Genomic DNA, 24,536 nt, shown 5'->3' on the forward strand with positions numbered 1-24,536 from the left:
TAACCATGTCTAAATTATGCAGCTAGAGCCTGGAAAAACAGCAGATCTTTATATAGAAATCATCTAGTAAATGGGATAGAATCACGATCTAAAAACAAGTATAGAAATGCAATGGAAATTCACATTTTTTTCATCAGAGGTATTAAAAATTCACTTTATAGAGAAACACAACATTTTATTTCAACATCTAGCAAGAAGTGACAACCTTACTACTACAAAGTGAAAAGAACCAACCAAATGAAACATGTACATTACCAGCATAATAATGTCTTGTTTTAAAATTCAGTGCATCTTTTAAACTTTAAAGTGAATGTACTGCTGTTTATCAATGTGGCATACTTTTTTTCTAATTCTCACATTTTCTAGCAACATTTTCTGAATAAGCAAATAATGAAGAAGCAATGAAGCAGCTAATAATTATTACCAACATTGAAAATATAAAGAAATATTAATTTTCATGCACAATTGTCAATATTTCATAGCAAAGATTTCATTCTGAAATTTATGTGTGACCAAAAGCTCATCTCAACAGTATTGAGCCATGAAATGAAACCTTAGAGAATTCCTTTTGCAAGTGGCAATGAACAACACCACTGAAAGGATTCTTTCAGACAGCTGCATTAATGTAGCTAGCCAACTTCCCAGTTTAAAGACAATCTCTGCCAACAAAAAGATATCACTTTAATGCCTGAGTCAGAGAAACAAAATATGTCATCAACAAAAGTTTTGTTTATTTTTAACCTTCTCTGGTTTTTGCATTTACTTTTCCTGCTCTCAAGCAGTCAACTGGATTGTTTTAGATAACAGATTTGTTTGAATTGTGGCAGTTCAGGAAAAGCAAAAAAAAAAATAATGAAAACATTAATTGTGGCTCTACAAAGGAAAGTACAAAGATGATACTAATAAAACACATACTCTATTACACAAGAAACTTCATATGAAACATGATAGCTGTCTCTGTGTACTTTTAAAAAAATGCAGCATTTAAATTAATAAGCACTGAGTTCTGACTTGGCAGTTTCCAGGTAAAGCTAGCTCTCTTTAACTCTCTCTCCAAGAAAAGGAAGCCAAATTTAAAAATAATGAACATAATAATAATAACATAATAAATGTGAATAAAGCTGATGAAAAGCAGGGTTTAAAAAACCCAGAGCGTATAAGTTTTTCTTACAGTTTATTAAGACATATTCACAAAAAGAATTTCATTTAATTTTTTCTGACCCAGTAAGAATGAAAGAGTAAAAGGTAAAAGTAGTCCTCAAGAGTCTTTCCATGAGGAGATGATGTCAGAACAAATGTGATTGAGTTACTTCTTTCAAGAAGTAGTAGTAAAATGCCTAGACTAGGTGGGGAAAAAAAATCCGAGGACTACTGGAGGACAAACCATCTTTGTGCATGATTGATTAATTTCTGTATGCTTTTCTTGTCAGTAAAAAGGAATAAAATTATTTTTCAATGAATTTTTAACTATTATAACCTAGAGTAAAAAAAAAGAAGAAAATTAGTTTCTGCTATGAAAAGACAACACTGAAGGCATAAGACTAACAAAGGATATAACAGGGTACACATTAGTGAAAGGAATCCATGAATACTTGGCAGTAAATAGCAACAACATTGAATATTTATTTCAGCATATAGCAAGTAAGGCAAAATACAATACCTGCTCAAATGTTCAGCCATTCTCTGCCAGAGCAATTTTATTTAACACCACACTGTGCCTCATCTTGCGTTTTTTATATTCATCATCACTTTGAAGGATACTCAGCAGAAGAATAATATGTGATTCTGCAACAAACTGAGCCTGACTGCTTCCATGTATGTAACTCTGTAAAATAAAAATGAAAAACAATCCTCTTTAAAACAAAGAAATCCGCTGAAAATGGCACAACTGGATATGTGAGAATAAAACTAAAACCCATTTTGCGGAAAAATGCAGGCAGCAACAGCTAGAAATTAACAGCACAGTTCATGTATGTATGTTTAGTAAAAAGGAGTGTTAAAAATAGTATATTTAGGCAAAGCATGTATATACAGTGAATGCAGTGTTTCAAATATTACATTATTACTCTTTTTCACGCTGATGCTACTGCGGAATAAAGGACATACATTTATTTGCTTAGGAGATACAATTTTTGAGAAGGCAGGTGATGAAATCAAGGGCATGCATCAGCATGGCTTTTACAAAAGTGAAAACTGAACCCTGACTTTAAAAAAAACAATTCGACTTTAGTCTTTCTCAGATTGAGTGAAGTTTCCTTATACCAAGTATATTTCATTTTTCTCTTCATAAGGTACAATTGTGTCCATCAAAGATCCTAATTTGTAAACTGTCTTGTTTAAATGGATATGTTGTGAATGCAATAACAGAGGTTAATACTAAGCCTAACACAGCCTACTTCCCTCTTACCCCAAATAATTATTGTTAACGGGTTCCCTTTGTACATTTATTTTTAAAAACTTACAGCACAATAGTGAAAAGCTGTTAGTATTTATTGTTAACCAGCTATGATAACAAAAAACAAGCAAAAATTTGAAGGACTGCAAACATGCACAAAATGAGGCAGATGCTGTGTCTTCCTCTACTATATCAATTACAAATATTGAGTACAGTTTGTCATACTATTCTATGTGAAATTAATTATGTCCATGTTTGCAGTGTATTATTTACATATATTCTTCTTAGGCACAGATACAATTTTTTACCCCAACTGAACAGACGAAAAACGCTCACACCTATTAAGATAAAGAAACAGGAAACTTTTTGCCTTCCTTATAGATGCAGGGTTTTGTTAATTTGTTTATTTTTTAAGTCATCCATGTTGCTTTAATTCATTTTATTTTGAATAATTGTGGTGGAATACCACCCTTGTCATGATTCAGAACAATTCAGATTTGAAATACAAAAGAATGCCTTTTTCCACAGTAGTTAAGCTCTGATTATGTGGTGTCAGATCATGTATTTCACAAGAAATTATAGAAGTTTTTCCTCAGTAGATGGTTATCTATTGCTTTCAGAATTCAATCATACTATGCTCATTCAGATAACCAGTTCAGCGCTAAACCAGGCAAGACCTTCATGTATCTAAAGATTCCATCTCTCAGAGATATATTTTTTCTTTAACAAGATAAAAATCACTGATCTAATAAGAATATCTCATTGCAATATGATCTGACAATGAGCCAAACTGTATTTCTTGGGGTTTTTTTGCATGCCTTCTTATAAATCTCACAAAGGCTAAATATACATATGTATATATACACACACACACACATATATATATAACACAAAGAAAGGAAAAATATTTCACATTAATAAAAATTAATGACAAAGTTAAAATGTTTGGTACACTGTGTATACTGACTCAGATGTGGCCTCAGTCCTGTGAATAGTGACCTTCTGTTATTATTTCTCATGCACCTAAAGCAATATATATATGCATAGGCATATAGAAACATCTGCAGGATCTGGATTCCAGTGTGCCTAACAAACAGTAAACATTCATTTCTTTTGATCACAGCACAAAGTTATAGTCTAAAACTTACAGTGACTACAATATATATTTTGTATTTGTTATTACAATGGGAACTGAAATAATAAATGAGCCTTTCATCAGAAAAGTGTAACAGGGTTTAGTAGCCCTAATCAGTTATTAAATACCTATATGCATTTATACATCATCACTACTACTATTTCTCTACACACATGTTAAATTGAATGAAAATGTACATTGGGAACTAAAGACATATACTCTATACTGAAGAGATATTATTATTATCACTGATTAATAAAACTGGTTGTCACAGGACTACTAGGACTATAAATGCCTTATGTATTTGTAAAACATTTAGATGAGAGATGTCATTTTTATTCTTACACTTTATACTTTGCTAAAGTAAATTACTTTTAACTTCCTCTTATGGTAGCAATTTAATTCATTGTAACACCATTGAAAGAATAGAATCCAAAGTTTGCACATAAACAAACATACATGCAGACACTATATGAAAAAAATCATTACTTTCCTCAAAACAATGTGCTGACATTATATTGTTTAGCTTTCTTCCTAACAGGGACAAAGAACCTCACCCCCAAAAAAGGAAAATTTTACGGTAATCCTCCTGCTGACAAAAATCTGTCCCACAGTGGGGACGAATCACATTTCAGGTACTAGTCTTCATCACTCAGCATAGTAACTGTATTTAAAAATATCATTCAAGTTTGTGTGACTTCTGGTTTCACTAAGAAATAACAAATAACTACAAATAATTTTTTAATGAAATAGCACAGTTTCATAATCCTGTAGCTGTCAAATCCATACGGTAATGATGTTTTTAAAAATGCCAGCTAATATGCTCTCAGCTCAGAAAATTTCAAGCATGATTTCTCAGTAGCTATTCAGACTTGAAAAAATTGACAGAAAAAATCACGTAAGCTGAGGATGATCAGAGTTTGCAGTAAATTGTTTACAATACTGTCCATGTAGACTACTCAAAATGCAAAGCTGAAAGGCCACAAAGAAAACACTAAAACGCATAAAAAAATAACTAGATCACTACTGGTCTTTTAGTCATATTCTGATTAAAAAAACTTAAGGCAAAATTTTATATGTTACAGTAGTAGTTAAGTGATTCAGTGTAATACTCTAACAGGGTTGGTATCACAATAATATAAGGTTGCAACTGTTGGAAAGACATTCTCAGAAATTTCTCATTAGAATAACAGAATCATAGAATGGTCTGGGTTGGAAGGGATCTTTAAAGGCCATTTAGTCCAATCCCCTTGCAACAAGCAGGGACATCTTCAACTAGATCAGGTTGCTCAGAGCACTGTCCAACTTGATCTTGAATGTTTTCAGGGATCCGGCATCTATCACCTCCCTGGGCAACCTATGCCAGTGTCTCGCCGCCCTCATGATAAAAAGTTTCTTCCTTATATCTAGCCTAAATCTAACCTCTTTTAGTTTAAAACTAACACCCTTTGTCCTTTAAAACAGGTCTAAAATGTTTGTCCCCATCTTCCTTGTAAGATCCCTTTAAGCATTGAAAGTCTCCAATAACGACCCCCTGGAGGCTTCTCTTCTAATTCGTTGTTAAGATAGGTAATCTCTGTGATAAAATCCTAAAAACAACAAGAAATTTAGAGCAGAATATCTTTCCCTGCCTGTTGGTTAAATTAACAAAGTAATTAGTTTTATTACATGATGTAAAATATTCATTTTTATATCAGGATTTGACCAGTTTCTCAAAAGATAAAAGTCCTTAAGAAGACAAAATAATGAAAAGAAAGACAGTCTCATTATCACTATTAATTAGGTGAGAGATAAGAGTCCTAGCTGCCAACTAATTCTCAGTATAATGAACTAGATAGATACAGTTTATTTGCAAATGTGGAACTTGAGCCAACCAAACAAAAACCTAAAACAAAAAAACCCTGACTAGAAGACCTGAACCAGAGACTGTAATTTGAAAACTGGCAGATGAATATGAATTTCTGGCTAAATGTCTCATAGGGATTAATGCTGTAATCATATTTCTTTAAATGTAAGTTGCTAAAGGCATAGCCTTGCTTGCAAGGAAGTGGATGTTCTTTGATTTAGTTCTGGAAATGTTACATGTACATTAAAAAAACTAGTAAGAAACAATTGTTACATACTGCTCTCCTCCCAGAGAGAGGACAGAAATGGCTAAAAGCAAAGTGAGTAGCCACCTTAAAGACAAAAACTAAGCTTCATCTTTGTTTGAGAGGGCAAGAGATCTCAGATTAACAGGAAGAGTTAACCAGTTCAAAGCCACTTTGTTAAAATATTAAATGAGGCAGATGTTTACTGTCCAGTATTGACTTTAAAAAAAATTAAAAACTTTAACTGTTAACTTTACGTTTTTACAAGTGTCCTTAGGTAGATTTTTCTTTACAGTTAACTAGCAATAAATCTGCATATGACCAATAGAGTCCTCAAACTGCTTCCACAAGACATTGTTCTTCAAATAATCAAAACAGCACCATGTTGCATCTCCTCTATAGCTGTGAGTCAGCCAGAGCAATGCTAGTGAAGTATATAAAGTGGCAGACTTTTCTAGGGACGAAGGATAAGCAAAGCAATTTGCACTTCACAGCATATTGTGAATCACATGAATTTACGGCAGTACCTCACCCCATTTCTTATGAGGAATGGATCTTAACCACTTCACAAAGGAATTACTGGTTCTGTTTTTTCCCCAATGCACTTTCAGACCTACTTTCTAAACAGACAAAAAAGAGAGTAGAAGTTTTCAGAAGATAAAGCTGTAGTACTCAATGTAAAAATTATGACAAACAGTTTTTCTTGAAAAAAAAATGGTGAGAACTTTATGGCGTTTGTCCTTGTGCTCTTCCCTACAGGCATATGAAGATATATCGTGAGGCCAATTGAAGCATAGATTATATTTGTACTGATACATATTTATGCTAACGTACCCCCACACACCAGTTTTGTGCACTGCAATGGCCACTGACTCATCAAATTTTGAAATTCATGGACATCTGGGACTCATAACAGAATACATTTAAAGACACATTTTTAAAGGAATATTGAAGAATTAGCTATTTATCAATGCTCAAGGTAAAGAAAGGATCTGGTCACATGAGAGGTTTCTTTATTCTCCTATTACTTCTTTCTTTCTATAAGAAGATTGCTGAATGACCTACATGCAAGGCAGATATTCTCATAAAATTTTATTTGAAGCTACAAACTATTAATACACCAAGAAGTGAGATTTCTGTTTTGCTATCATTTCTGCTTTTCGACACTGAATCCATTTAATATTTGGAAGCTCTGAGAAGCCTATCTGGCTGCAAATGCTCCAGGCAAATGCTTTAAATAAATTCATGAATAAACTCTGTCTTTCTCTTTCATTTTAATAATATCAAGAGGGAGGACTATGCGAGATGTGAAGATAAAGTCTATCAGAACAGAGACAATCAAACAGAGCAGAAACCTTTACAGCCACACAACTACTGCTGCCACACAAGACATGCAACAGCAAATGCTTGATTGGTAGGACTAAAAGGGGAACCAAAACCTGAGTAACTCACTTTGAACAACCAGTTCTTTTCCAACTCCAACGTTCTCCTGTCTCAAGTCAGGTTTCATAGAAGCTATTTGAACAGTGAACTGGAATAATCACATCCCTAGATCAGGCAATTTTCTTTGGCAGTGACAAAAAACTGTTCAATGTACGCATATTTTTAAAAAACTGTATTAAATATTTATCTACTATTCATAAACTCATTAAATATTTTGTGTTATGGAACTGCAGATGGTACATATAGGCATGTAATACCACACCAGGATAGTAAAGGATAACAGCAATATAATATACCTTTAAATTCCCCTAAATGCAGAATGTGCTTTTTATTTCCCTTCAAGAGTGCTAGTTGTCATGCCTCAGTAATATACTTAAGTATAAACTGTACTCTTCCATTCCTTTCTGTTAATGCAGTGTAAGTAAACCAGAAACAAAGTAAGTGGAAATAAGGCCTCTGTGAGATGTGCTAATTCTCAAGGTAAGGAGAATTTGTGGAGTGCCCAAAATTGAAATGTGATTTCAGGTGCTTCAGTAGTCTTAAAAAAAAAAAAAAATCACTGTTTATTTTCCATTAGTATGTACATGAAGGATGCTAGGATAAAGGGAGCTGATTAAACTGAGTTGGGTTTAGCAATAGCCTAAGATAAAAAGCTACTTCATGAAGTATAATCATTTTGGATAACTGAGAAGTAACTTGTCCTGAGTTTATGAGATATGACATGCATCTAATAAAAAGTGTATTGAAAACAAATTAAAAGCAGACAATTTTGCTAATAATTATTCATAGTGATAAGATGAACTTGGACTGTATGTTGAAGAAACCCCTAGATGGAGACTGTCCCCTGAAGGAGACAACAGGCCAAGTTCAAGCTAATATATCTAGAAAGAAATGAAGCAACACAGTAGTTAACTGCCCCAAAGAGAGACTTTTGAATTCCACACCATTAGGATAAATGTTATTAATCTTTTCTAGTCTTCTTTTACTGCATTAACATTCAGGGTGAAATTCATCAGAGAAAGGAATATTACAGAAGGCCATGGATTACTTAATTATGATCGAGCCTTTGGAACGGCATTTTTAATTAAAGACCACCAATTTTGCCAAGAACGCACGTTAGATATAAGAAGTTGTTCTTTTAACTTAGAGAAGGTTCTTTTTCCCCTTTATCAATTCAAATTTATATGTTCTCCAAGTCCAGGAGTACTATGACTTTCAGCAGTCTTTAAATGTTTAAAAAGTGAAAGTTCTAAAATATTCTCTCACAATATCATTACACCACCTTATCATTTTAAGTGTGAGTGCAGAAAAAGATTAAACATTTTATGGAGAACAAATAATTCATTCAGTAAAGCAAACACTTTGAAATCAAACATCAAGGTATATTAATGAATGTTTTATTCTGTGATTTCATGATCTCAACTACATTTCTTCAGACAGGTTTTCTTCTATGTTAACTATGTAACACTTCAAAAGCACCTTAAACTGCCCAGCAAGATTGAGAATAAAATCTTATGCAGCTCAAAAGCCCTAGCTTTCTGACTCTGTGATTGCAGCTATCTATTGAAATATTATGTTTTGTAAAAACAGCATAGTTTCACATAGCTTCACTTGAAGCATGCTCTCCAAATATGCTTATTTTATTCCTACATAGTAGTATCTGTTCAGCTCATACTGATCAGAGTTTTAACTTGCTTAAGGACGCAGTAGAGGACTTCCTATGAAGTTATTAGCCTAGGCAGGTGTCTATGAAAATCTGAAATAGAAGCTTAATCTAATTCCCTGCATTCTTTCCATCACAGGAGATACTATTACCTGCTGGGGACAGCACATGTACAGTGACCTATTTTCCCAGTAGCAGCCAGCCCTCAAAAGCCTTATTGTGACCACTGATGTGAAAAAACATGAGATGATGCTGGTTTGGGCCTAAGTTATTCACATGTGAGAATGGCTACCAACTTAGAACCTCTGTTAGTACAGGGATATGATTTAACGAAATAATTATAAACCTTTTTTTGCGAAAGAGGACACAGGACCCAGTAATATGGGTATGAGTTTATTTTACAGAATTTAAACAACACTGAAACTGAGTAAATAAATATATGAAATCTCATCTCAAAAACTAAAGAAATGCAAAAAGTCTTGACTGGTTCATTTACTACACAGCTCAGAAACCTCTGACAAGTCTAATCACATACTAATGTCCAACAGTTAGGATAATGTACAAGTATTTATTAGGGCAATTTCTTTTATTGTAGATACTCAGATATAAAAGAGATATCTGCAAGTGATACTTAATGGTTTCAAAATTTAATGCAGTATTAAACACAAAACTAAATCTAAAGTCTGTTCTAACATAAATGATTTTGCATTTCTGGTGAAATGAAAACCACATATGACAGTAAGAAATGTGAAGTCAGCTATTTGAGACAATATTTTTCCATGAATCTTCATTTTACTTAATAATCAGAAATACTCTAATTTAATACTAAGCCACTTGAAAGAAACAATTTCTTTTGAACAGCTACTAGCTTTATGAACACCTCCAACTCAAATATAAGCCAACTTGATGAAAATTTCATGTATTATATTCCTAGCAAGCACTCTCGCTAAGTAATGTCTCTAAATGAAATCCAATCCAGCTCAGTTATAGACCAGCAAGACCAGGACTAACAAAATAGCTGAAGTGCACATACCAGCACACACAAAATGGCAAGGGACAGAACTACCCGAGGTCTTAGTTATGCACTTCTAGTGATTTTATTCAGCTTACACTCAAGCAATTGACTCTAAAAAGTAGTAGAATACCTAGGAAATCAACATTGGACCCCCCAAATAAAACTCCTTGTATTTATAACTGTCTCAGCATCCTTGGTGTGATAGTTAAAGTAAGTGTGAAGAAGAAGAAGTCTTCTCACTGATTAAACATGACCATAAATCATATCAGCCACTTTTGATAGGAGAGTTTATTAGCTATGGATGAATTTAATCCTTCTAAAGAAATATTTAATGCTGAATTTTTAGAGAGTTTATATAACACAGATACACACAACAATCTCATATAGATTCTTATATATTAATTAAATGAATATGAGCTACCGTGCCTGAGCTCACTGCTGTGTTCACCACTGCCTAACCAAAACTGAGTCAAGAGACAGCAACCAGTTTTCACAAGGCTGTCTGGCTGGAACAGGCTGTGCTGGCTGCCTTCTACAAATGCCATCTGGCATCAAGCACAGAAAATGATCTGGGTTTCAGCCCTAGAGCAAAAATGGAGAAATGCTGCCTTACTTTAGCAGACTAGCAGGATGAAAAGGGTAGCTGGTATAATTTAAAACAGTATTATAGAAATTCTGGTTTATGCCACTGCTTTGGTTGTTCCTAGGCAGCTTTTATAGCTATGTTGCATTATTTAGGGTGTCTAGAAGTGCTATCAAAGGAGTCAGCTAATCAAACGAGTCTTGCAAATCCAGAAACTGTGAACTCTGCTCAGATATACAGAAGCTTTGATACAACCTGCTGAATAAGAATTAATTCTGAGGGACTTCTCCAACATTTATTAATCACAAAATAATAAGATGACAAAAAATGCAGCAATCCTTCAAAGAATCTTTACTTTGTGGGGTTTGGAAAAACCACAGAACTTAAACTCTCATTAGGAATAAAACATTGGTACCCTTATTCTTAGTTTCCAAATTACTTAATGGATTGGCATGGAAAAAATGCCTTCCCTCTGACTGGGCATTACAACACACAGTACCCAGGTGAGAGACTTTTAACAGAGACCAAAATGTGCAGGATCTCTGAAACAGCATTCGGGTAGTTTGGGGAAGTTTGCATGACACAGCTCAGCCTAGCAGTCTAAGGAAAGGAAACTTGCAACTGTGATGCCTTGCTTAACAACTTGACTCCTTTTTAATCAATTTAAGAAAGATGGGAAAAAATTCTTACAGAAAAATGACCTTCCTACGTATTTCATCATAGTCGGAAAACCAAAGCAGTGCTTCTAATGAAAGAAAAGCTGGGATTAAAGTTCAGCTGTTAATAGTTGTTTTGGAGTATGGACTGCTTGCTTAACACATGGAAGCCAAAACACGATACTCCTAATTAGGAAACAAAAGAAACTGAGATTTTTTCATGAACAGAATTCATCTAAAAACGCAAACACTTTGGTAATAAGAACTATTTTCTGAACTCCCAAATATCTCTTTAGTTTTTGCTCTCATTCTGATGCTAAGCATCATATGGGATATATCTCATTGGTCTTAAAAAAGCCCAAAACAGTCTAAGGTAAAATACGCACCTAGACTGCTGCCATATACCTATTCCACAGTGTGGGAGTGTGATGATCTTCACACTACTGGTGTTCTGAAAATGAGTGGTCACGGCAAAACAAGAAAGACAGCTACTGTATAGTACACCATAAGTTTTCCTTATAAATTACAGAGATGGAAGAGCTGAAATAGCCATTCAGCTGAGCTCATGTTGTTGGTGTTATTTAAATCATGGTTTAAAATATATATGTAAAATATTTATGAACTCAGAAGATGTTTTTAATTTCTTAGTCAGGACCTGTGATATTTTCTCTTTTGAAATTTCAAAGTGTTCTTTCTATTCCATTTCAAGCTGTGAGGTAAAAAAGGCAGTTTCACCTGAATACTGAAGTGCTGGAAGCAGAAGTGAAGACAGACAGACTTTACTATGACACTAGTTTCCAAACAGACTATACTGAAATCAAACAGCTGTGAAAACACACACACACACACAAAAAAGTGCAAATTCCAAATTACCCCAAAGCTACAATCCAATTAACAACAAGAGGGGAATGTGAGAATAATCCTGTGTTTCATGTAATTATTTTCCCCAAGCAAAATGGTCACTGCCTCTAATTCTGCTACAGAGAGTTCAAGAGATATGTTTTAAGATGTTCCAGGTACAGGTTTTGCGATGACAACTGACTGCAAATTTCACAGTAAATAAAGTCAATTTTTTTTGGATTTGTAATTGCAGAGAAATTTGTCCAGTAGAGGGGAAATATCTCTATATTTGGAATGTAGCTTTTTTAATGCTAATTAACTAGGGAGGTGAGACATACTAGGCAGGAGTGAATAGGCATGCAAAATTGAGCATGAAAAATTAGTCTATATGACTGAGTAGTCAGGTACATGCCATGCTAGTCTTTCTTGCCAAAGCAATTTTTAGTACCATCTGAAGCACAGCCTGTGTAGCAATTTATAAACCTTAACACTTACTTTAAAAAGAGGTATCTAAGTGAACAAAGTATAAAGTAACATTCAACTGATTGAATTTAAAAGTTTATTTCTTGAGTAGAACTGTAGGCCTCTGAACTCCTTTCAAACTACACTTTAGTGAACACTGGATTATTCTTGAGAGAAAGACTACAGCTAATTGCCAAAACTAGAACAAAAGAAAATGAAGCTGTAGCTGCCATTATGGGCCAAAGTCACATTTGTAGTAATATAGTGGTGTATGGCTATTTGTATGTCAGAATTTTTTTCTTTATAATAGCAACAACAAAATTATATTTGTGTGACACACATAACTGTTTCAAATACCATGAAGTTTTATCAAGCAAGGTTTATAACATATTTTTTATTACATATCATATAGCAGAAACACTCATATATATGGCTGCACATCCTGGAGTTTTATATCCTTATATCCTTTGCCATTACGTGATGGTAAACCAAAATAAAACCTTAAGAATTAATATTCTTTATTAAAAACAATTTTATGTATCAAACTATGCAAGTACATAAAGTATCAACATCTAAGTCAGTGAAAAGGGCAAATCATTTTCACTACCACAGGGGTTTTGTTATTCTGTTCAGATCTAGGTGTAATTTATCATCTGAAATTGTTGTAATAGGGTATCATTTCAATTATCTAAAGCTCTAAATCTGACATTGTAGCTTCATTACATAGTCTCACTCCACAGCATTACATATTAATATTACTCCTGGGATAAAGAGAACATCTCATCGAATTTTTTAAGAAAACAGAATTTCAGGCTGGCATGCATTAATTGAGAGAAATTTATTTACACTCTTTCTTCAAATCTTGCTTGTCCAAAACATTTTTTCGGTGTGTTGTTTAATTTCTCTTCTCCTCATTCTTCTACAGGCCAACTTAGTAACTTTAACTATAATGGAAAACTGAAATCTACATGAGAGTTTTCTTAATGGAAAAGAGGTATATGCTTATTATTTTCTTCCCAGCACAATCTCTTTTATTTGGTCTTTCTGCTGATGAACATTTAAGATCACAGAGAAGCAGTCATTTGGAAAAGGAGACCATGGAAAAATACAGGCCTCCCAACACAATGGTACAAATACTTCAACATAGAATTGAATGCCTAAAAAAAAGGGTAAACCCTAAATTTTTAATAAGTTTTGCTGTACTGTTTTTAAAATTCCTCTCAGTTTTCTCAAATAAGCCTATGGTAAACAGAATTGTACAGCTCAGTTACTAAAAAATGTTCAGTGTTGCCCAGAGCAATTTTTTGCATGGTATATTAGTTCTAGTTAGCAAATTGGAAGAAGCACTGCTGACATGACATAGAAACTGAGAAAATGAAGCCTTTAGCAGGACAAATTGAGAAAAAAGGAATCAGTCGATGTCTAGAATATAAAATTTGAGAGTAGGCACCCCTGACAAATTGGAATTTATTTCACAATAACAAATGCTTTAAATCCATCATTTATGAAGGCACTTATAGGAGTCACTTATTTAAATTCATTGCTTAATGCACTGGCAGATGCTTCCTAATTATTAGAATGTAAGAGTTTGAGAACATTTTTTCAAAGGATGTGCTATGCCATTAAGCATCTTGTACTTCAGCAACTATCAAATTTGTGATGATGTATTTTATAAAGTTATGTTTATGATGGCAGGCATTCACTTAATATACCATAAAAACCAATAGCTAAAAATTTTACGTTATGACACAAAACCTCAGACCTATTTGCTGTGTTATCCTTAGCAAGTATTCCAGCCGGCAATGAATACAAATCAAACGCTGCTGTCAGCAAGATGAGTTGCATTTCAAGTTCCTTCCATCAGCTGTCTCCAAGAAAAAAACCCAAATAGTGAAGCATAAAAAAGTTCCAGGATTGCAAAAACCAACACAAATCTTATAGACATTTAGAATTATCATTACATTCAAGCTTATACTAAATTATCTTAAATGCTAGCTATACCTGGAGGGGGATCAATTGAATGCTGGATGTCCATGTATTTGGAACAAGGAAAACTGGGAATTATATGATGCCAAATGAAAAATTCTCTGAAGATGTTATAGGTGCTTGTTCATATGAGATTTTGATACTTGTACTACAGTATACAAGGAAGTTAAAAATATTCAATATACAAGTACTGAATTGTGATATTGTAGTGTGTTTTCAGCTCAGAAAAGAGAGAATAAGCTTAGCCTTATTCTACAAATACCAGAAGTCTGAGTTATTCGATGCTCAATTATTGTGCCTAGATACATAAAATAACAAAATTGTACTTTCACAACACATTTAGTGTTTCGAAATAATTAAATTACAGGCAATTAAAGTGGACTGAAATGCAAAGTAGAATTTTGAGAGCGGATACAACACCTCATGATACATTATTCTCTTTTCTCTGCAGTAACAGAGAAGAAAACCTGGCTTGGCAGAAAAGAGAGCAGTTTGCAAGTAAGTACCACTAATTTGGGCAAAGTTGAAAACCAAAAAACTTAAAATGTCTCACTTTTTAGAATAGCATATTAATTAACCAGAAAAAGGCAAAATACTGATGTCAACAACAAACTTTACATTAAGAGCATTCATATGTTCAAAGTAGAAACTTCAGGCTGTGATGCCTGAAGTAGAGACGAGAACATACTAAGAAGAAAAGGCAAAGAGCAATGCTGTGTCTCAGGACACTGTAAAGAAGGCAAAAAAGAGAGGAAAAGGCTAAAATAAACAAAAAAAGAAAAAAAAAACAGAGAAGTTAAAATTGTTCAGAAAAATTTCTGAAAAGCTGACATACCACAAAGGAGATCACAGTGAGTAAATCCAGGGAGATGTATAAGGTTTTGAAGGCTTTTATGGGTTAAACTGCAAGTGAGAGATGGAGTAGAACAGAAATATCACTGTAAGAAACCATACAAAGAAGAATCACAACAAAATACTGATTAAGCAAGAAAAAGAATATCACACTGAAATATAAATATAAATGAAATCTAGAATATATATAGAGGTTTTCTTCCAATTAAAGCAAGAATAGAAAAGTTACAGATTTGAAAAAATGTTTCTATTGATGTTCTCAGGCTGAATGGCAGTGAAGTGCTTTCAGTCTATGCAGCCCAGATATGTGGACAACGCTGATATGATTACTAAGACCAGCAGTAAGTGAAAAGAATACAAATTACACAATATTCTTTTGTGCTTGTATTTAGAGCTTTGTGCTGAAGATGGTTCTGAAAAGAATTTATGAAACAATAAAGCCAGAAATACTAATTTAAGAGAAAAAAAATACACTTTATACAAGAATTAAAACATTATTTTAATAATGTTAAAGATATATTTATACTAATATTACTAATAATATTTATTATTATAATATTTCTATATAATATATTGAACCATGGCATTACATTGAATACTCTGCTGCAAAGTTGCAGATATAAAAACATCTGAGTGATTTGCTGTCTAGGAAGGTGCAAAACAAAGCTAGTATTATCTCACCTGTAAAAAGTTGCAATATAGCGAAAATTCTGGAATACTTTTTCTCAGTAATTTTATGTATGCATATAGTGTATGGATTATTTGATCATATGAGGAACTGTAAGAATAGGTCAATAGTATTCAGGTACAAGGAAGAAAATTTTACATCCCAAGACAAAAAAACCCAACCAACCAAAAAAAAGCCAAGGGGGAAAAAAAAAAAAAAAAAAAAAAAAAAAAAAAAAAAAAAAAAAAAAAAAAAAAAAAAAAAAAAAAAAAAAAAAAAAAAGAGTAAGAATCAAAGATTCTATATGAAGGAGAAAAAATGAGTTAAGGACTGTATGTCGTCTAGTAAATTAAGATTTGGAATTGTTCAAATTAAAATTATTGCAGAAGAACAGCCTAACAAACTGATCAAAGATCTGGAAGCAATCTCAGAGAGGTCTGTATTCAAGCACATTTTTAAAAATGCTTCAGTTATGAACATTTATGTCATATTTTAGGTGGCTTATGTAGTTATAAGTTTAGCATTCAGTTACTTTTATATATCGCAGTTCCAGATGACTGAGTTCCTTGAGAACATTCACAAACTTTATCAGTTTTGAAGTCATTAAATATTATTTTCCTCTCTTCTTGGCGTGTAGAAAGGTCTAGGTTCTATATTTTAAATTATCGACATTACAGTTGAACAACTGTATTTTAAATTTTCTGTTAAAGAAGTACTTTTCCCCCAACCTTTTGTTCGAAGTCAAAAACTTTTTTACTCTATTTGTGACACTCATTATTTTAACACAAACAGTGATTTCTCTGAGTATCTTTTAATTAAAAAAGAAAAAGAAGAAAGTTTGATACACACCTCTCTGGTTTATACACAGCATGAAGCCCTAGTTAAAAAACCTCAAGGTGACTTTGACCTAATCAGATTTTCAATCCCATGATACTTGTAGAAAAAGTTTCTTTGTATCTGAAATAATTTGGGTGAAATGCTGATTCAAAAGAAGTCAATAAGCATTTCACTATTGATTTCAAAAGAGCCAATATTTCATTCTGATTGTTCACTGGCGATAAAATTTCAGAACATTAATATTTAGAACGATATATAATATTGAGTAAGCCGCATAATTGCATAGGAAAAACCATAAAGTAAAACCGTTTACTCTATAGTAAAGAATTTCAATATAACACATTTATTTCTACATAACATTTAGCTGCAGAAGACTACACTGGTCATCACAGGAAAAAAAAGAAATCAAGCATTCAATATAAAAGAATAGGTTCTCAAATAACCTCAGGCAAGAGATTCAGCAAGTAAACTGCCAGCCACATTTTTGGAGGCAAAAAAATGTCTTTCTCCTGAGTTCCTTCTAAATTGACCTAGAGAGTACTTATTTAATGAACCAAAATATGGCTTACACTAAGGGACTGAATGAGAAAAAAATGTAGGGGAAGCTTCATGATATCCTCCTAATGATCCTCATCCAGTCTGGTATCACACACTTAGAATTAGAAGTTTCTTTGAGGTGAGGTCTTTTCTCTGCCCCCTATCAGAATACTTCTTTTAATTTTTACTTTGTTTTTCATCATGAGTGAACTATTACTTGCTTACTCCAAAAGTTAACTAACAGGTGCAGCCCTGACTTTTACTGCAGTGTCTCCCTCAACAAGGAACAGTGATGGCTTAAAGCTACTGTATGTAATGTATGTGCTCACTCTTCTCAAAGATTATGAAGGGAAGAAGATATGATCACACATCAGGAAGAAAAGAGACCATCACAGTCCTCAAAGTACTATCTCCAAGATCTCTCAGCTTCTCCTAGTAGGAGGAGTCTCTGCCAATCCCATCTAAGCACCTTTTTTACGCCATAAAACGCCCTTAAATGATAGGGAATGTAGCCCCTGCCTTGATAAAGTACTCCAAAATATAAGCTACACTAGGAAGTACATTTTTATATCTTTGCCTAAGCAGTTTAAGAGCTCCCTATTACAGAACATCTTTTCTGTTTTCAAGTTTATGTCTCCAGTGATCCATATTCCCTCAAAAGCTAATCTGAACAGTTGGCATGCATTGCGACTGCACGTATTAGCAGGATTACATATTGCTCCCTACCATTCCACATTTTTCCCTTCCTCTCTACACCTTGCTTACTCTAAAGAATGTGAATTAGTATATACACCACATAAATGATGTGAGGGTATTCCAGTGTGACACAAAGACAGCTCTAGTGTGACTGCACAGAAGACTCTTTAATCTTGCAGTAACAATAGAAATCCATTAGCTTCTTTGTAATAACCAACTACTGGAAATCTTTACTCTTGTGACAACACAGTACTTTCACATCTCTTGAAGTGTACATACCTGAATAATTTGCAGTCAAATTTTATTACATTTTTGGACAAGAATTACTTTGCATCTGAAAGTCATCTTTTCACATACTCAAGGACAGATGCTATTAATGACACTACAGCTTAATAATGATGTTTAGATCATGACTTAGAATGATTCCCTTAAACCTCTCCCTAAGACAGTGCCTCCTCAAAACATGCTTGTGGTTTTAGGCAGACTGCCTTGAAAGTACCATATTGAAGGAGGTTTAACAGCTATAAATTTGAACAGCAGCTTTTTGAAAACTGAAAACATAAAACGTATGACACCCTCCAGCAAAGAGTTTCACAGCTGTCTAATACGTAGAAACATCTTATTTGAAAATGCCACTTTCAAATTTAATTTAAATAAATGCAGCACGTTCAAATCAGTCTGTTAACATTCCTTCTACGTAAGTTCACCTTGTGTCATCTCATGAGCTTTTTCCACATTGTATTTAAGCTGTGCATGAAACACAGCAAAAGCAGTAAAAGTCCTTTTCTCTCCTAATAATCTTAAACACTGCTTGCTGTTTTGTCCGTTGAGTGTTTAGAGGTTGTTTTGATAATGCTACTCTAACCAAAAGACCTTGCTTCTAAATAGAAACAGTCTGCCTAAAACCAACTATTTTACAGGCATTTTAGGTTTACAGGAGAAAATGTTAAGTGCAAAAATATTGAAAAAAAAATATTTTTTCACTCACATCACTTTACAGTTTTTTTCCAACAGGGTAATAAAATGGCAGATTACACTCTTGCACAGTTCTTCTGCACAGAACTCCACTTACACAGCAGCTGGCCCTTCTCTGTCCTTCCAAATAACTTAAAGCCAACAGCAAACTGTCCAGCTCTTGGAAAGAGACAAACATTAAATAGCAAAGATAATAAACCCCTCTATGACAGCACTGATTTTCTATCACCTTGAAAAGTAAAAATTTGCACCTATTATTTCCTTTTTCTGTCATGAGAGCTTATTGGACCTCATTTTGTAACTTCACATCTATTTGATGACAAGACTTCCATCAGTTCAAGTGGATTGTCAGCAATAGCACTCATGCCTGTTGATGCCTTCAAGGAATTTTAATAGATACATGAGGCAAGACTTCCCTCTATTGTCATGTTCCTCTCTCCAATGTGTCACATTTAATCGTGTCTGCACTCCTACATATTCCACCCTATAGTATCAGTTTGTCAACCAGACAAAGGCTATGCCCTATGAGAAAGGCTGCTCTGTCAGGTCTGGCCAATGTCATATTGCTAATAGATCTCTTCTAGCAGTGGGAAAGCTCTATTTCCCCTCAAAGATCCTTCCCAATTGGTACAAATTTTTTTACACTTACTTTCAGACTTATTTCTTATTTTATTTTAAAAGTCTTTTTGGTTACTATTTAATTCACCTGATGGTTACTACACTTTTAACAAAGTGCCAGGGCAAATACCTTCTCAACTAGTTTCGGTGCTCCTTTCACAAACACTATTCACACATGTATTTTTATCTTATCAACTGTTATCTAGAGCATTTAGTTCAGTGTGGGACTTAGCTCTTAAAAACTAACATCTTATTCCCAGTACTCCAGTAAGAACACTACCTTTTATTTTATTTGAAATTCTTTTAATGACATAGAACAATAATGTCTAGATTAATAGGAAACACTGGTCTCCCAAAAGTCTTCCTGATTGAGCTCTCCCTGTTAAAAACCTTTTAAGTAGCCAGCAAGTTTTAAAGTCATTAAATGTGTACCTTGTCATTACACACAATGCAACTTCGGGAAGTATAATCTAACACTTAAACTCTTCCAACAATCATTACCTGAACTCTCTGCTCCTCTTGACAACATACAGCTGTACTATCTTAAATGTACTCATCCTGCCTCTCCCTTTTAACAGCTCACACTGTCCACCGCCTTCTAGGGTAAACTAATCGATCTAACATATTCTTAGCTTGAAAGTCAGTTCAATATAAATGAAGTATTCACTACATATCTCTGATACATTGCGTATGTTCTTCAAACTGCTTCCAAATACAACGTTATCTTTAAAAAGTAAAGATTTAATTTATATTTTAAGTGTATGATAAGGAAACTTACTACTGATGAAAATTGCACAAAAGTTTTTTAATGAACACAGGAAAAACTCAAGAAGTTTTCCCCTCCTACACAACTTTTCTTTAGTTTTTCATAGTTTTCAAGGAGTCCCAGGCCCATCAGAAACTGAAAGTGGCTGGTTGTACACAGCCCAGCTTCCTAAGAATAGTGATAAATTCTAATCAGCTTGGGTTTTTGCTGTAAAACTTTGTTAAAGGCAAAACATTTGAAATGGCCACAGCATTGTTTTACTCAAGAGCAACTAGATGCTGTTCCGCTTCTGGTTATGGGAACACATGGCTTGTGTTGTCTCCACATAAAGACACAACCGAACAAAAAACGTATAATCTCACGAAGAAATTTCCAGTCCTGGAAATAAGATGACAGAAGATGACAGAATCTTTAACTTTTAGACTTAGTAGCTTTTCAGAATATAGGAAAAAAAATAATACAAACCACAAACCTTTAGACATTATAGCTCTGAGACGTAACTTTCATTATTTACATTTTACATCTTAAAAAAAAAAAAAAAAAGTACATCAGGAAATGGTTCTTATTTTCTTTCAATAATATCTTCACATATATGGTAACAAATTGCATGTATCTGAATGCTGAATTTTTCTATATTTTCAAAGATTCTATACATAGTCTATTATTCTTAACTAATTAATTTGACCATCCTAAGAAATGCTTTAATTTAGCTATCAGGTAATTTTGTTTCACCCTCATATCCACTCCTTCCACTCAGTTATATATTTCTTGAACTAGGGATAATGAATGTGCAATCAAAATATGTGTTACAAACGAGTACAAAAGTTATCTTTAAAGTCCACAAACAACTCTGGAAATTAAAAATATAAATATCTAGACAGTCATCACAAGACATCAATGCTTCATAGCAATTTTTCAAGTCACTTTAGGTTTAACTCTATTGTCATAGTCACAGACTAATGACCCAAAATAAATTCCTATTCTTCTGGCCTGTTCTGGTCCAGCTTCCAATAATTCTTAAATATAGGTGACCAGTTTTGTACAACATCATTGACTTAATACCATTGTTTAATGTCAGTATTGATGCAACTTTTTATGTTAAATGAGAAAATCTCATGCATTAGAGAGCAAAAGCAATCACATTTAACAGGAGTGACATACGACTTATTTTGCAATGTTTGCTATAAAATACTTGTGAGTGCTATTCTTTAATTTATATTAACTCCACATCCTCTTTTCAGAAAACACTGATTAGAATCACTGAAAAAGAATGATGCTGTGTTTCTGGAGGGAGGTCATTCCAGACATTTCAGTATATTTCAGTCTCATCCTAACAGTAACTCGAGATTCATGACACACGTTCTTGATTTTTTTTTACAACATCCTTCAAAACTGATAAGCTGGTTAATAAAAAGCTAAGAGCAACATCAAATAGAGATGCCAATCGTTTAACTATCTTAAAGATGTAACGATTTTATTTTTAAAAGTTAGTCTGTGATATCAGAAGTAACAGCATTACCAGTAAACATGTGCTGTTACAGAGCATCTTGAATAAAGTTCCCTTACTTCCCTATATATCTGGAACTTTGAAGACAGTCTTTAACATACACTTCGAAAAAAAAAAAAGAACCTTCTATAGCAGAAAAGCTGAACTGAACCCCTGCTATCTGCATTGCCTTGGTAGATGACACTTACTCAAAGCAAACTGTGCATTTTCATTATACAAACTAAATAATTGAAGAAAAATTGGATAGAAAGTGAAATATTTTTCCATCTTGTTTCTTCTGTTTTATTTCTTTCAATTGTTTCTGTACTTTCTTTTTACATTTTGGATCCTTTTAGGACTATAAAAATTGCTGACATTCAATTTGTTAAGGCACAAAGAGAAATGTGAAAGTATGTATTTGAATATAATACCAGGTTAGGAATAAGATTTTAACATTTTATATTTTTATCTTTTTAGTTCAATAATTATTCAATCAGGAACAGGAATATTGAGAAAAAATGCACTTAACCACTGCTTCAACCACTTTTGCTTTCCTGAAGGCAGGTAGATAGGCAGGAGAAGAGATAAGGCAACTAAGAACAACAAAGTGGAAATAACCCAAAATTTAGCCCTCATTCTGTAAGTTGAATACTACAGACTAACTTTTCATGTAGTATATAATATATATTATCAGCTATGTACCTTGCTAAAATCAGTGAGGTTTTCAATTGGCAGAGTTCTTACCACAACCTCCAAAGTTGATCTAAAGGTCACTGTAATGAATCCATCTTCTTGTCAAAAACAATGTTTGTTATCAGCCTCTTAAGTGATGCTAACAGGGAAACACGGACTGTGTAAAGAAGAACTATATGCAGGAATAAATAGTTACAACAATCACAAAATATGGACTATGTTGTATGATACTAACAAGAAAAGGTCCAACTTTTATCAGGGACAGAATTCTAGAATTCTCCAGGCACTTAGCATATTTGATGATTTTTGGATGTTAATTGTCAAAATGACTTATTAGATATTAATGGCTATTTTCATACATTTGAAATATTTGAGATTGTTGGTGAAACCCTATGTTCTGTCAATCTTTATTTGCTAACTTGAACATTAGACGATCAGGTATGAGAATTTCACTCAAGTAAAACACAAATATTGCTTCAGAAATCTAAATGCAGTAAAGATTTACAAGGCTACCTATATCTTATAGTTGAGATAACACATAATTCTTATGGACATTATCTTGAATAACTGACATATTGCTAACAGTGGCCTATAAAGAAAGCCTTTCTGGCTCTCTTCAGTCCACCAGCAGTGGTTAAGCCTTCGATTAATTTCAGTGTAACAATGTAGAAGTTTAGCACAGTTCCATTACCATGCAAAATTTGCACAATACTTTTGAATGCACTGAGAATTTGCGTCAAACACAGACCTTGAATGCCTTATATATAAAAAAAAAAAAAAATCATCATACTGTGGTGATCATAAATAGCTTGTAATGGTATTGGTATATTATACAGTCTGCTAGTTTTTATTCTGTATATTTACACTCCAGTGCTAAACTTTGAAGTTCTAATTGGCTAACAATTCAAAACACATCCCAGAAAGAAACACATATTTAATGCCATTTTTCTAAAGAGGAGGTTAGAAATGTGTTTGAAAATTAGGTTTTTTCCCCCAAAAAAAAGCTCAGAGTGGAATTTCATACTGTATCAGGACTGACAGAAACATTCAGAATTTAGCTTAACAGTCTGACATATTTATCATTACATTAATATCTAAACTGTATTAAAAACTGCATTTCAGTACATGCAATGAGAAATTGGTTACACTATAAAAGCACTGATAATAGCGTTATCTCTTCTGTTCCAGCAAATATAACCTCAAAGAGGAAGCTTCCTCTATTGACAATTCAAAGCCTTCTTGAGTATTCACATTATGACTCTGACACTTGCATGACTGATAAGAGACAAAGTCAGAAAAAGTTTGAAGGTCATTCTTTTGTCTCCCTTGAAACTGGTATTTTTAATATCTTCTAGCAACCCTTTTCTGTCAAACTCTCTATTGCGAAATGCACTAGTTTTGGGTAGATATTAAAATGCAACTATTGTACCACTGAAACCGTTCTATTTGCTTTTTAGCTTGCCAAATTAAAATAAAAACATGAGGAATAGCAGAACTGACCTTTAAAATGAAAGAATGAAACACTGCAATTAGGAAATACATCTATACACACCAAAGTGATAGCTGTGTTAAAAGATTGAGCTCTTAGAATTGATTATGTCTAGGATCTAAATATCAACTTGAATGTGTATTTTTACTAAAATTGCAAAGAGTTGTAAAGAATTATAAAATTATTAAAGAACTGAAATCTGTGTTTGAAAGTCATATATAACACCAGAACTGCTTTACAAATTTGGAATGAAGAAATCAGTTTACCCTTTGGTACAGTCATTTTCTAAACATTTATTCAAAGTGGCATTTTCACTGTCTATAGAAAATTACAAGATTGAAGAGGAAAGATCTTCCTGCTTAAGTAGACAAACAACATATTTTCTCATCTGACATACAGCCTAAAAAAGATTGTTGAAAAGTCAAGATTCTGAGGAGCCTACAGATCTTTTCAAGAAACAGACAAAAGAGCAGTACTAATATAAAAGTCAAAATAACCCAAAGCTATATCTTAGCTTTTGTTCATTTATACATATATTAGCAAGAAATAGATATAAATTTATTTAATAATCCTTTACTAGAATATGTGTGTTAAAATATAAGGCACACATCCTCTTAGGAATAGATGTTTCAGATACAAATCTATGACTGAA

General features: G+C 33.3%; 1 protein-coding gene and 1 long non-coding RNA gene across 2 annotated transcripts in view; both read right to left on the reverse strand.

Moving 5' to 3' along the window:
- Positions 1-24,536, reverse strand: part of TUSC3 (tumor suppressor candidate 3) — a 112,204-nt gene that overhangs the window by 21,455 nt on the left and 66,213 nt on the right. The window contains exon 7 of the mRNA XM_027896339.1: positions 1,762-1,825. Coding sequence (XP_027752140.1) covers positions 1,762-1,825 — 64 coding nt within the window. The remainder of the gene's footprint in view (positions 1-1,761; positions 1,826-24,536) is intronic.
- LOC114063810 lies at positions 6,363-13,082 on the reverse strand. Its single transcript, XR_003572618.1, has 3 exons — positions 13,006-13,082; positions 7,104-7,109; positions 6,363-6,373 (listed from the first exon to the last, which is right to left on the reverse strand). It is a non-coding gene; the product is annotated as an uncharacterized LOC114063810 (long non-coding RNA).

This window comes from Empidonax traillii, unplaced genomic scaffold (genome assembly GCF_003031625.1).
Source record: "Empidonax traillii isolate 1590-97213 ecotype Southwest subspecies unplaced genomic scaffold, ASM303162v1 scaffold493:size717247, whole genome shotgun sequence".
Classification (NCBI taxonomy): Eukaryota; Metazoa; Chordata; class Aves; order Passeriformes; family Tyrannidae; genus Empidonax; species Empidonax traillii.